This window comes from Paramormyrops kingsleyae, chromosome 20, assembly GCF_048594095.1.
Source record: "Paramormyrops kingsleyae isolate MSU_618 chromosome 20, PKINGS_0.4, whole genome shotgun sequence".
NCBI classification, from domain to species: Eukaryota; Metazoa; Chordata; class Actinopteri; order Osteoglossiformes; family Mormyridae; genus Paramormyrops; species Paramormyrops kingsleyae.
The window spans coordinates 17,899,469-17,913,871 of NC_132816.1; the positions used below are offsets into that span (position 1 = coordinate 17,899,469).

General features: G+C 46.6%; 2 protein-coding genes across 5 annotated transcripts in view; one reads left to right on the forward strand and one right to left on the reverse strand.

The window, feature by feature from the left end:
* Positions 1-499: 499 nt before the first annotated feature.
* On the reverse strand, positions 500-3,823 carry clrn3 (clarin 3). Of its 2 annotated transcripts, none has more exons than XM_023831008.2 (3): positions 3,431-3,823; positions 2,321-2,479; positions 500-1,590 (listed from the first exon to the last, which is right to left on the reverse strand). In XM_023831008.2, exons 1-3 carry the CDS (start codon positions 3,678-3,680, stop codon positions 1,322-1,324), a joined length of 678 nt encoding a protein of 225 aa, XP_023686776.1. In that variant the 5' UTR covers positions 3,681-3,823; the 3' UTR covers positions 500-1,321. The 2 variants fall into 2 exon arrangements, with proteins under 2 accessions (XP_023686776.1, XP_023686775.1); XM_023831007.2 differs by having other exon boundaries at positions 502-1,590; positions 2,294-2,479; positions 3,431-3,818.
* A 3,617-nt stretch (positions 3,824-7,440) lies between these two features.
* The window catches only part of ptprea (protein tyrosine phosphatase receptor type Ea), a 61,868-nt gene continuing 54,905 nt past the window's right edge, over positions 7,441-14,403 (forward strand). For 2 of the 3 annotated variants that reach the window (XM_072703371.1, XM_072703374.1), the window contains exon 1: positions 7,441-7,661. The gene's annotated coding sequence lies outside the window, so the exon portion shown is untranslated. Of the gene's footprint in view, positions 7,662-7,711; positions 7,827-14,403 lie in introns of those variants that run through there. The other variant, XM_072703373.1, reaches the window with a different exon arrangement.

A 14,403-nucleotide genomic window follows, 5' to 3' on the forward strand; every position in this document is an offset into this window, starting at 1 on the left:
ACGCAGAGACTATGATAGAGCCGGGCTGAACTTAGCACCTTGGTACCGGTCAAAAAACTCTTGGACCTGGCTCTATTCATCAGTCATGGGGCACCTATCCAGGTTGGTTTATTTCCTGGTGGTTCTGCTGGCTGTGTGTGTGACTCTGATTACTTTATTTTTTTTTATTGCGTCTGTTAAAATGCCTGGTCAGATAACAAGCTAATACTGCAGCGCATATTACTGATGCAGAGTAATGCAGATGACTGTCCATGGTGTTTGACTAATATGATCCACAGTATAGTACCACATCACACAACTAGCCAAATAAGTAATTATTTGGAGCGCAAAAGTCATTAGAAGAGATCATCTGTTGTAAAATTATAGTAATGTTACAGAAGGCAAAATGTGTTTGATAGAAACGGAGTCAAAATAAACCATTTGTACTAACGCACTTTAACCAATAGAGGGCGGAAAAGATTTAGATTGATAATATACTGGGTGTTTCACGGTATTTTATTGCATGCTCTCAGAAAATAAAACATAAATAAGAAAACAATCAGTGGAGCTAGCATGTCGATAAATATGGAGGGACGTATATAATTAATTACAACAAAGAACATATATAAAAATGAATATAGCATATAATTGGATACAGCATTAAAACTATATATATATAGTTCATATTGAAGATTCCAAATCATATAGCATTGCTTCAGCTCAAGATGTTGATATAATTCAATATAAAACAGAAGAGCTTTACAATGAGACTCTATGGTGAAGGTTTTGTGTGTTTTTACCGTGATTGCATAAACATTTGTGATCGTTTGCTTCACGCATCCGTGGTTAGGCAGGGCCGACTTAATCGATTTTCTGTTCAATAGACGCAAAATATAACATCTAAGTATAGCACAATTAAATTATTATTATTTTTATGCAGTTCCGCCTGGGTGGAAATTAATCTTAAAGGGGAATTTTGACACATCTGAAAAAACAGCCATATCTGCTTAAATATTTTCGGAAAATTGTACAGGTCCTGCTATGAATTTGTTTCCTTCACACACATTTTATACATCGCCGCTATAGCAATGCACGTAAAATATTCATTTATGTAGCTATACCTTTAAGGTCCCATTCCGTAATCTTGTACTGCTAATCTTAACGCTATAAACTTTACAAAGGATTCGGAAGTGGTTTTCTTCCTACATATCTGTCTCCATATCTGACAAGTGAGAAATGTGTTATATTTATCCAGAGGCGTTTTGTGGATTTAAATAACGCGCTTTACATCCTCAGAAACATTTGTACGCCTGCTCTGAAGCGTTACTTCGGGACATTGGCGCTAGTACATCATGATCTCCTTGGGCGCGTCCTCCGTGGGTCTCTGTTGCTCCTTTTGGTGTGTGTAGGCAACGTGCTGGTACAGGACGATCACCACTATGGCCAGGGATGACGTCACCAAGAAAGGGATCAGGAGGTAGAAGCCAAGCCGCATGGACACTGTCACATTCCGAAGGTTCACTTTCACCTCATTTAGGACGATGGCCTGCCACAGGTTTGTGGCGAAAACGTTCACCAGAAACAGGACGAGAGCCAGAAAAGCGAATATGACTGAGGGAACAACAAAGAAATGGTTAAATCCCCTTGTTAACACTTAACTAGAGCTGAGCTCTTAAGCAAAGCGACTTTTAATGTAACCATTCGGGTCATGATTTAAAACTGCGACGATTACGTGTTTTAAGCAACGCATAAAAGGTCGGTGCGTTTTCAAGGTTATTTTCCTGGTTCTGATGTCAACTATTATTACAGAGAAATTAGTAGTGCTGTCATACATGTTTGCATGATGGGGAATATTTTCGTTCTCAGACATGAAAATGAACTTAAACGTGTTTCCGTCCTAAATAGGCCTATGTAACTTAAATGTACCTACAACCCTATGTCTGAATTATATAACTTAAATGTCACTTCAACTGTCAGTCTAAAATGTTTAACTTAAATGCCCCAACAAACTCAATCTAGATAATGTAGGCTACCGTAAATGTTGCTAAATGTCTCCGAAATTAGACTTAAACAATTACATTACATCCCAGTTTTTGGTAGTTATCATAATGGTCAATATTGGTACATCAAGACTGCATGTAGGGTGAGTGCATATGGATGGCAGTCCGTCAGTAACTGGGATGTCCCGTCCAGAGTGGCTCCCTGTCCTGTGAAAAAGCCCACCATGACCCTACACTGACTAAACGGTCATGAAAGGATGGATGGATGGACGGATTGATGGATGGATGCATGTATTCATTTGCTAGAAACTCACCGCTGCAAGCACAACAGGTGTACACACCCGAGGGCCCCAAGTGTGTCTGGTAGGGGTTGCTGACACTGTTGTAGAAGGTGATGAAGATAGTCCCTGCAGAAGTGATCAAGCTAACGAGCAAGAGCGATATGACGAGGCTGTGCAGGATCAGCGGGGGTCCGCCTATGGCTTCTAATTTTTGGAAAGCTACAGAAAAACAAACAGGATTTAATGCCATTTCAGGAGCAGAAAACGTCACCTGAAATACTGAAATGTTGTTGGTATTAATATTGCACACTGTCCAGCCGTTTAAGGTATTACAGCCATTTTTTCAAATTCAGTACAAAATACCCGGCCTTGCATTGTGATGTCATCCAACACCAGTGTAAAACCAACACCTTGAAGTACTGTACTTTTGGTGCCTTCTTGAAGTACCAAAAGTACAGTACTTGGTGCAGCAGAAAAGTGCCCTTTAGTTGAGCGGTGAATTGGACAGCTTTACAGCGCTGTACATTTCGTACATGTTGTACATTAGGGGTCCAACTCCGGGCCTGGAGAGCTACTGTCCAGTACATTCTCTATCCTTACCTGGCTTCTGATGAGCCACACCTGTTCTCAGGTAAATACCAGAGCCAGGTGTGGCTCATCAGAAGCCAAGTGGGACAGAAAACCCACTGGATAGTAGCTCTCCAGGACCGGAGTTGGAGACCCCTGTTGTACATCCTCTGCTATGTTCCATGGTTCTTCTGTGTACTGGCTTCTTTTGTTAGAGTAGGAACTGGGCAGGGAACTGGGGCGCATGTGCAGAGCGCCTAGGCCAGTTTGAGTGCGATTGGACGTATACATCCAGCAGCAAATCGACTCCCAATCGCGTTATCTGGGTGTCTTAGTCCGACTAAGAGAAATTTGATTTAGTACAATTTCAGTCAGACAAACATGTTTACATTTACTTTATAAGTCCAATTTTAGTTGGACTAAAACAGTAATGTGATTTTATGTAAATGTACTGTTTCCATCACTGTACCAAATGAACCATGAAAAGCAAACTAAGACAATAAGATCAAGACAAGAAAGTGGTTTTCACTCTATTCTTATATAATATAAAATCATGTTCTGCAAGGTAGACGACGAGGTCAGAATAAAGGAGGAAGACCCTACTTGCATATGTATTGGTCGCCCCGAAGCTGGGGCAGCTGTCTCTGGACACCACCATGGAAAACAGTCCAAAGGAGATGTCAGCGGTGCCGTTGTAGAAGTCGGGGCTGTTGAGGTTGTTGCTGCCTTGCGATGCGCATTCCAGTTTGCTGGCAGCCCAGGGATCCGACATTCCGAACCCCGTCAGCCCGACTCCCAACATGGTGAACAGGCAACCACCCAAGAAGTGCAGAACCTTCTGTAGGGACGGCATCGTGAGTCTCGGGTCCAAATCTGAGCCTGGCGCCCAGGATTCACGCAAAGCGCTCTGCTCTTGGGAAGGGGAACTCTTCACGCCCAAGGCTTCTCGAACATAGGGGCCAGGAAGTGAGGCGGTGAGAGGTGGACGTTGAACCGAAAGCTATAAAAATTGGAGTCAATTGGAAGGGTGACCTTTGATCAGGGGAGTGAGAGCTGCTGTCGTCCCTGGCTACCTGAATGATACCGTTCTCATTCCCAGCTACAGTAGCAGTGTTTACCCTGCATCTGTGTGGGGCTCCTGAAGTTGTGGGCCCCCTGTGGCCAAAAAGGGTAAAATTGTCCCAATATGGGGTCCAGGATCTTCAGCTGCACCAGTGTCTTTGTCCAGCAGTGTGTAGGGAAAACACTATAGGGACAAAAGTATTGGGACACACCTCTCAATCATTGAATTCAGGCCCAGTGACACAGGTGTATAAAATGAAGCCCGTCGCCATGCAGTCAGGTTTACAAATATTTGTGAAATAATGGGTCATTCTGAAGAGCTCAGTGGATTCAAGCTTAGTACTGTCATAGGATGCCATCTTTGCAATAAATCAGTTTGTGAAATTGTTACCCTGCTAGATATTCCACAGTCAACTGTAGGTGGTATTACTGCAAAGTGGAAGCATTTAGGAACAACAGAAATTGACCCACAAGGTGGAAGATCATGTAAAGTAACAGAGCAGGGTCACCGAGTGCTGAGCTGCGTAGGGTGTAGAAGTCGCCAACGCTCTGTTGACTCAGTAACTGCAGAGTTACAGACTTCCTCTGGCATTAACTCCCACACAGAAACTGAGCACCGGGAGCTTCATGGAATGGGCTTCCATGGCCGAGCAGCTGCATGCAAGCCTCACATCACTAAGCCCAATGCCAAGCGTCGGATGGAGTGGTATAAAGCCCACTGCCACTGAATTCTGGGGCAGTGGAAATGTGTTCTGAGGAGTGACGAATCACGATTCTCTGTCTGGCAGTCTGATGGATGAGTCTGGGTTTGGCGGTTGCCAGGAGAACGTTACCTGCCTGACTGCATTGTGCCAGCTGATTGGTGTAGGAGGGATTATGGTATGGGGTTGTTTTTCAGGGGTTGGGCTAAGTCCCTTAGTTCCAGTGAAGGGAACTCTTAATGCTTCAGACATTTTGGTAAATTCTATGTTGTTTCTGTTCCTGCATGACTATGTCAGTACAGATATTTTTGGGTGAGTTTGGTGTGGAAGAACTTGACTGGCCTGCACAGAGCCCTGACCTCAACTCAATCAAACACCTTTGGGATGAACTAGGAAAGAGATTCTGAGCCAGGCCTTTGTGTCCAACACCAGTGTCTGACCTCACAATTGCTCTTCTGGATGAATGAGCAAAAATTCCCATAGACACACTCCAGAACCTTGTAGAAAGCCTCCCCAGAAGAGTGACAGCTGTTATAGCTGCAAAGGGGGGACCGGCTCCATATTGATGCCTATGGATTTAGAATGGGAGGCCATAAAAGTTCCTTTGGGTGTAATGGCCTGGTGTCCCAGTACTTTTGTCCATATGTTGTGTCACCAGGGAGTGTCTGCCTTGAGCTTCAGACCAATGATAAAACTGATTTTTAGATATTACTAAGATTCAGTTTCATTTCTCTGAATCAGATTCTTCATAAGACAAATTATATAGCCTACAAGTTTTCCATATTTGTGTCGTAAATTTTTATACCGTGGAAACAAAGTCCCGCTCTCACAGCTGTAAAGCGATTGCCATAAAGCGACGATAGAGATAAGACACAGTCTTGGTGGGAGGATTGACGTACTGCACACGTACTGACAGTGAAGGCTGTGAAAAATCCATTTTGCCGTATTGCAGCTGAAAATGATGTGTCGGACATGTACGTAATTCTTGTCATTTATGTTTACGGCGTTTTGCACAGCTCCCGACAAAGAAAGTGTGCAAAAGAGTGTGCACAACATCCTCTTTTCAACCCCTGTGTCTCCTGTCTGGCTAGTCTTTCTGCCAAAGCTATGCACCCCCCACCCCCCACCCCCACAACAGTCCAGGGTTTTTCTTTTTCTGATGTTTGTCAAATCCTACACCCTGCTCATCTCCTTCTACTGGCTTACAGCTTAAGACTTAACTACAAGACCTATACGTTTCTGACGGATAATCTCTGAAATGCAGGAGCAAGTTAATACAACTCAAAGAAACCGGGGAACTGTACCTTTAATCAGAAATGAGCAGGTTTAAGTCCAAACGTGTTATACCCCTTGTGCGGGATCTTTTAGCTTTAACTGCCGTAACACATGCGAACTCTTAGGGGCTGAATTTTTTCACGCTTCGAATCAACCACGCCCTGGGACGTTTTGCGCAGTAAAAAGATATCCGAAGGAAAAACATAGCAATCGGCTAAATCTTGTAACCAGGAAAACCTTGTTTTCAAACTTATGGTACATCATGAACATACATCTCCCTTAAATAGAATATTAACCACGAGCGCCTTTATAACTTCACACCTTCTCAATATTTTTTTTTTTTTTTAACACCTTCTCAATATTGAACATCATTCGTGCCTGACAGAATGACGTTCTGAGGTCAGGTGATTTGCTGATGCGGGTGTTTTCATGGTTCTAAGGAAGTAGAGTGCAAGGGTCAGTACTTTAGAGAATCCTGATGGACATTGTGATCAAAATGTATTTTTTTTTACTACGGACATTGTACAGTGTAATTCGTATGGTAAATTTTACAGTAACTTGTTGTTCTGTAAGTTTAGCTGTATATCGCAATGCATCGTCTGTCCAAAATAATTACAGTAGCTGACAGCATTTTCCCGCAGTAACATGTAAAAATGACTGACAAGTTTTGTTCTGACTGCAGGTGATGCGTATTACAGCGGTGTCTATCCACTCATATATACATAAGTTGAACGCAGATAGCCTACAAAATTAAAGTGTAATTCAGCTTGTTAGTTAATATAACCTAAGTTGACCGTGTATCAGGCTTATTTGTACGCTTTCAGATAAAGTAAATGAATTTTCAGTGAACAAGCATGGACCGCAGTAGAATTTACTGTAAATCATAGACCTATATAGTGTCATTTTTTTAAGTGTACGCTATTTAGGAAAGCCAGTCTACATAGTTCTTTAACTCTGTGAAAATATTTTGCCACCTACACGTTTGCCCGTTTACGGACAGGTTAACGATCCCTGAGAGAATATGCTGCCTTTCGGACGTCGGCGGATCCGCTGTATCTGCATGTGATACCAGCCGACGGCTGTTTTCCTCCCAGGCGTCATCACGAAATATATTGCGAGGGCGCACTAGGAACTCAAAAGTAGTATTTCATTTTTCCGTGGTAAGCCATTTGTCACAGAAACACATTGTCCCAAAAAGTGTGAAAATATACTGAATAAATCACACATGGGCACCTTCATATAGGTCTATAGAACGGCGAAACAACACGATTTAATAATCCGAAAAGACGTGAAGACTACTAAGAAACAGCAACTACTCACAGGTCTTAATTCCCGTTATATTTCAGTATGTAGATCTACTATGCAAAATAAGCTTGTAATATTTTACGGAACTAAGACAAGCTAGTTGTTATGGTTACAGAATAATGTAGTCAAAATTTAATTCTGGTGTAGGCCTATAAATATTGATATGTATAATGTTTGCGCATGCCGCCGTCTCCTGACGTGCCCCCAGCGCTCGGGGGTGCCGCCGGGGCGCGCTTGTCGTTTTAACCCGCAGCGCCAGGCGGCTCCCGTCTCCGCTGCACGGCCAGCAAAAACCTCCGACTGGCTTCTCATTCCCTGACAGCGCTGACAGGCGGACGAGCACGTATAGCCTCTCCTTTATTTTTTTAAACTTATTAGTATTAAAATCTGTTTGGATGCGGCGAGCGGGACGGCCGAGGAGTCCCGGTCGCCGGCTGCGATTCACGGGGCTTCCCTCGCACGGGCAGCGGACGCGGCGAGAGCAAAGCACGGTAAACAGGACGGGCACGCCGGCTGATCGGGATCGGGGGGGCGGTTCGCATAGAATGCGATGGTTTCCCGCACGCATCTAGCAGCGGAGTCTGCATTTTAATGTGTTTTCACGATGTTTTTTAAACAATTACGGCATATCAATAAACGCGATCCATCACATGCAGGTAAGAGGGGCTGCCAGTTCCGAGCTGACATGCCTCGGGGTTGCAGTGTCAAAAATCAAGTGCAAGCGCTGGGACGGGGCCGGGTAATTTACGATAGATTATATATTATTAAAAATAACCTTTCTGCTTCATCTGGGTATTAATATGGGAGTGCTGCGGGAGTGCTCGGTAGTCTCACGCCAGCGCCGCAATGGCCGGTGAAAATGTGGGTTAGTGGATCAGCTAGGCTCCTGGCTTTTGGCATGGCATGGCAGGGCTGGGAGCTGCTTTGGGATTTATAACGCCGGGACACAATCTGCGCATCCATGTATTCCGTCAACATAAATTATACGGAAAAAAACAACAAATTTAGCGACGTTCAAAAGAATAATTATAGTGAGGATTACGCACAGGGTAATTTCGGTTTAACGCGGCGATCGCGTATTAAACGGTAAAATCCAGCGGACCAAGTGGTGTGGTGAAAAACGGGGGTTAAAATGACACTCTTAGTCTTGCATGTGTGTTTCGCCCTTTGCATCCTTCTGCTTGGGTGCTGATCGCCTTCGCCGGTTCACTTTCTGTGGCGAAACATGTGTCCGGCGATGCGGTGAAGTTTTCCACGGCAAAGTAGCGCTGACGTCCAGAGGGGAAGCCGCTGTTACAAAATTTCCCTCGGTTTCCAGTCAGAGACTTTGACTATAGCCCCGGATAAAACTGATTTAGCAGGCGATTCCCTGCAACAGCACGCAATTTATGCAATTTACACAGACCCAGGTAAAGAAGCAGGCTACGATCCTCCCCCGCCCCTATAACCTGATGTAGTATAAGGTGTTTTGTCTCAAATTAAGCACTTGTCGGTAGTCAAACAAATTGTGTGATGATGCACCCAATTTCTTCAAAAATATAAGAAGTGCAAGCATAGTCAGAGCCTGCAGTCTTGTGCTTGCCTGTCGGCGTGGTTTTGTGGTCGATCTCACGCGATGTGTGTATCTTATTTCGAGATCCCTTTGGGTTGATGCTGTGGTGTTGCCTTTTCATTGGAAACAACGCAAACTGATAAGTATTTATTCTATGTGCATTAATCATATAACCTACTTAAAGTATCGCTTAAAGTAGAATTCCATTCCAAGTAATTTCATTTTTGCTTAGTATTTATCATTTTGTATTAGTTTACTTGGCAGATATTTAACTTTACTGCTACTTTTCACACAGGAAATTTTTTGCTGGAGCTGTTCAGGTTAATTTCCGTGTGCAAAGGCACCAGGGTTCGTTCTGGCTCACACAGCAAACCCCCTGCTGTAACTCTAACACTAACTGCCTTAGGTATCTGCTGTCCTGTTTATATATATATATATATATTTTGGCGCTTCGTTTCACTGTAGTGGGAGTTTAGATGAACAAAGCCATTATTTCAGTTTTATGAAACAAAGTTCTGTGTCATTTGTGCTGGTTTGTGGGTCATAAGCCTTGGTTTCATTCACAGTGAACATTGTGTTATTTCAAAATCTTTGTCCTCATTTCGCAGGTTGCGCTTACTCTGAGGATTCTTAGGAAACAGAGGAATTAGTATCTGAAACAGGGGCTGGGTTGTTGTTTTTAATCCATTGACTGGTAGAGGACATGTGACTATTATTAGTCACTGACTTCAGTATAACGTGGACTATTTACAGGCGGTGTAAGTCTTATTTGTTGACTTCCGGTAAAAATCAGAAAAGGGGAGTCTTCGCTACGGCAGATGTTTTGTGCGCTGTTCACGGGGCGTGTAATTCGTCTGGTGCTGGACGAATCCCAGCAGTGCTGGAGAGTTCCGTTTAAAACTCGCAGCCCGGATAATTGGTGTAAAATTTACTTTGTAGGGCAGCGGGTATCTTCGTGATTAAGGACGCGGTGTGGGGACTGTGTGCTGGCTCTGATTACAGGCTGCTTGAGATTCTTGGTGTACTGTTGGCCTGGCTGAGCTTTTCTCATTTAGACCCCAGCTTGGGGATATATAAGGAATTTGCTATGGGGGGGATCATGATGTAGGAATTTCACTGCAGCTGCAAAGAAGATTTTTTGGGTGGGGGTGGCAAAGCAGGTGAGGCTTTTGCTCAGATCTCGCAGACAGGCTCATGTCACTCAGAGCGTTTTCCTGTTTGTTGGTCGTTTGCATTGCCTGGTCGGCGGTTCTGTGCTCCTCGGTTACCAAACCACCCTCTGGGCTGAGGTTGCGGGACCTATGGGGCCAGTTGCTACACCAGGTCTGTGGGTGTTTCCGCATCTGAGCGAGAGGAAGGGCTTATCTGTTGCACCTTTGAACAGGGCCCTCAGTCTGCCGGGCTTAAGTAAAACAAGCAGGTCTGCAAGTGGTTGAATTTGAAGTACTGATTGAGAACTTTTCAAAAGAAACACAGTAATAATAATAAATAATAATGATGCTGATGTATAATTTCCTCTCTGCACCAGCTGATATATTTGCACTCTGGGGCTGTTGCACTCCTGAAACCCTGTTTAGCTCTTGTGTTTATCATACTGTTCTGAGTTTCATCAGGAGCAGGGAGATTATCTGATCACACGCACAGTTGTTTGGCTGTCAGGAGGTGTGGTCGACTTTGGGGGCACGTGGATCTTTGGGTCCTTCAACCAGGGTGGGTGTTACCTTACGGGGGCTGGGTTGCCCCGCTGCCGTGATGCCCTGCTTTTGAAGCGCTGCAGTGGTGTAAGAGTGTCGACACAAAAAGACACTGCAAGTGGAGCTGGCTGCCATTGCCCAGCTGGATTACCTCTGCGTTTCTGTTCTGAGCGGCGTGAGACTGTGGATTATATCTGAGTGTGAGCAATTTTGTGAAGGTGTGTTTTGTCGACACTTGGGCTAAAGGAAGACGTTGAGATTCGAGGTCTGGATGCAGTATTAATTGAATCAAGAATCAAGGCCTTTTTTTCCTAAAAAGAAAAAAAAAAAAAAGGTCTCGGGACGGCAGTTTGACGTGTTTCGGCACAGCTTGTTGGAATGTCTGCCGGCCATACGGCCTTTTATGAATGGGGCTCGCCGGGATCCGTGCGCCTGGCCTGTCCCGCTGGCGCTGAGATGGACAACGCAGAACGAAACTCAGGCCACTGCGCTTCCTGTTTCTGGGTCGAATTCAGGAAGTGCGATGCTTTCCATTCATGTCATGGGGGAAAAGTCCCCCCCCCCCCCCCCCCACTGTCTTGGAGGAGGCTCCAGTCCAGGAACTGTGTGATGGGGGTGGGGGGGGGGTTATTCTCTCCCACACCCAAAGCTGCATTAGAGCAGAAGAGCAGACCATTGTGTTCCAGCTCGTCACCGCAGGCTCTGCTCTGTCTGGCTGCTCTTATTCCATTAAAGGTCGTCCTGAGTGAGGTTTCCCCGTGTGTGGCCTGGAAAATCATCTTTGGGTTGCATTCAGTGTTGCCGTGCGTGCTCATGATGGCTTCGAGGACACCACACTGGCATGATTCCGACTGGTTTTCGCAGTGGCGGTTGTGGTATTCCAAATGAGGGCGCCCGATTTGGGGTCCTCCCCTCGACGGGCCGCCCGATTCGAGGTCCTCCCCTCGACGGGCCGCTCTTCCCAGCACCAGACAGGAAACACTCCAGCTGCGGTGGAGGAAGAGCAGCCTGAGCTGTTTAGACCTTGGGGGTGACCCCCCGCAACACCCAGAGGCAACGCGGATGTCCTCCCCTGTCCCTGCGTCACTCACAATGGGCCAGCATTTCACAAGGAAATTATGGGGGACGGACTAAGGCTCTTGTTGCACACTGTCATTATTCTCATCGCATGGCTCTTGAGCTTTTCTTGAGGCCAGATCAAAAAAAAGAAGTGTTATGGCAGAGTAAAGTGTGAAGACGTGAGGAATTTGGAGTCACGCCACTTATAAGGCAAACGCTTTGCCTCTGGGGGCCCGTTCTTTACTCCCGGCTGGTTAAAAACAACACAGAGCCGTACCATTGGACTCATTCTGGATCTTTTGTCTCCGCGGGTTGGTGAATTATTTATCATTTGGCGCGTGGCAATCATCCCAGGGCTTCCTGTCTCGTGATGGACACCCCAGGACATTCACCCTCCCCTGGAGGGTGTGCTGCTCGGTACTGGGACGGGAATTTAATTCCCGAATCTGCCTGGTTTAGGCCTCAGAGACACAGAGGGTTATTTTTCTTGGAGAGTCCTAGCCATCATCAACATATGTGCGTCTCAATCCCTGTTTGAGATTACCGGGTTGTCCATACTAACTGCCCCGTGCCCTGTGCTAACTGCTACAGGTTCCAGGGTTACCCCAAGTTTTCACGGATGGGTGACTGGTTTAATTCCGCTGTTTCTTGTGATTCACGATTAAGCAAAAGTAGCAGGCTACTCAACTCGCCTGGTGATTGGCCATATCCAGATTTTCCCAGCATTGCCAAATGCAGATCAGGTCAGTTTTCTTGCAATTCCTGAGGACTCAGAAATGCCCCCCACCCCCGGCCACCATGCCCCTCTGACGCATTTAAAGTGCTGAAAAAATGTGCGCAGAGAGGCGGATGGAGGACCCTTGGTGTCTTGCCCAATCGCTGGCACAGCTCAGGCGCGATAAAAGGCCGATCAGCAGCTGACCTGCTCTTGGCTACTGCTCAGCCTGCTCTGAATTTGTTGTGTGTCCCTTAATTCATCAGCCGGGCCTCACTCTGCTCGGCTTGGTGATTTTACTGCTGAGGGCACCTTCCGCTGGGCCCGGCCTGCAGCTGGCGTGAGCTTCCAGGCTGAATGGTTACCCACTTTACCCCCCCCCCCCCTTTAAAGCCTCCTTTCTTCTAGTCTTCCCTGAATGTGAACATTAAAGTTCACCCTTTCCTGTGTTTTAAAATGCCTCCCCCCTCGCGTAATAGGCAAGGCAGGTGTGGATTTGCGTAGCCTGGTACAGAGCGGCGACGGCCCGAAATCTCCACCTGCGCTGAGGGGGGGGGGGGGTGAGGGCCTCGGTTGGCGGTCCCACTGTCATGCCTCGGGGGCACCTGCTTTTTTGGGGCATGGCAAATGTCCTGGCCTGGGTAAAGGCAGGCAGTGTCCTTGTTGGTGTGTGTGTGTGTGTGTGTGTGTGTGTGTGTGTGTGTGTGTGTGAGAGAGGGGGGGGGGAGCGAAAAGAATGGCGGGCAGTCGTGGCCTCCTGAGCCGGCGTCTCCTGACAGATCGAGCCGGGGCCAGATAATGGGCCGGTTGTGTGGCTGCAGACACTGGAACCATAGAGGGAAGCCCGATGAATAATGCATGTTCTGCTGAAGCGCCCAGATGTTATGCTTCCAGAACATCAGCACCAAGCCGCTCTCTGAGGGCTGTTACCTGCCACCCCATGCGGGTGGGGTCCTTTTGACTTTCTGTCCCAAGACGGTGGCTTTTTCAACATCTGGCCTCAACCTGCTGAGCACAGCAGAAAAACAATCCCTCCACTCCTTCTAGAACATTTCTTGCTGTGAGGGGACTCCAGTAGAACATGGCGCCGTGAGATCGGCGGGGGCGGTTACCCGGCGCGCTAAACTGGCGGCTGCTTACCGCCACTGATGCTCTGTGCTGGCCGCCCAAATCGCCACGGCAACGAGGTTAAAGCGAGGCTCGAGATGACTGAATAATTTATTATGTTCATTATTTTTAATGTGAAACTTCACAAACAGCTTTCTGTGTTTGCCTTTTGATAGTTAAATAATTGAGGCGTTTCGATTTTAAAAAGCATTGGACGAAGACATAATCGAATGTTTCATGGTTAATTATCGATTGTCCGTAGCCATAGATCACTGTCACTTCAGGAGTCCTTGAGACTAGAGTGAGCAAACAGAGGATGGATGGATGGATGGAAGTTTAAATGTGAGGGTCAGGTGCTGTGATGCTTGGTGTTTCGGGATGTTGGGGGTGGAGGCCGTGGCCCCGAGAGCAGCCACAGGAGTCTGGGACGTGCACTTCTGTGCGTGGGCGACCTGCGGACCATGGGAAACCGCTAATGCCTGGAGTGAAGCGGGAATGAAGATGGAAAGCTGAAAGCCCCTGAAGGTCCCAGCCTGGGAGCAGATAAGAGACGGGCTATGCAGCTACATTCCATGAAAGTAAAGGACTCTCACACGCTGTATTGATCTGATAAGAGAGCTCGGGTCATATCGGGTCGTCCCGTGGCTCGGTTAGCCTCCTGGCACGCACATGACGCTCATGCGTCTGCCTTTTTTAGCACCTGCGTCAATAAATTAGCAGACCGCGGCCCTACTGCCCACTACCCACTAGCCACTGGTGATTCGTCCCAGTTCTCTTGCGATGTATGCGTGTGAACCCTTGACTGGCACCATTTCTTTTTTTACACTGTGGTTTCCTGCTCCGAGCTGATAGGTTCGATCTGTCTCAGGAGAACCTACAGGAGTGGCGTGTTTAGGGGTCACGGGTTCGAATATAGTGGGGAAGGCGTCGAGGCGAAACCTAAGCTCCCCCGCCACCCAGAGACGCTGTTGCTGTAGTTGTGGCTAGGTGTTTAACTGTCAAGGGGGCACCTTTGCACCCTCATGCTCTAAAATACCCTGAGTGTCCAAGCAGGGTTTTTTATGTGCCTCTGCGTTAGTGTGTGCATTTAGCATTCAGTAATGTCC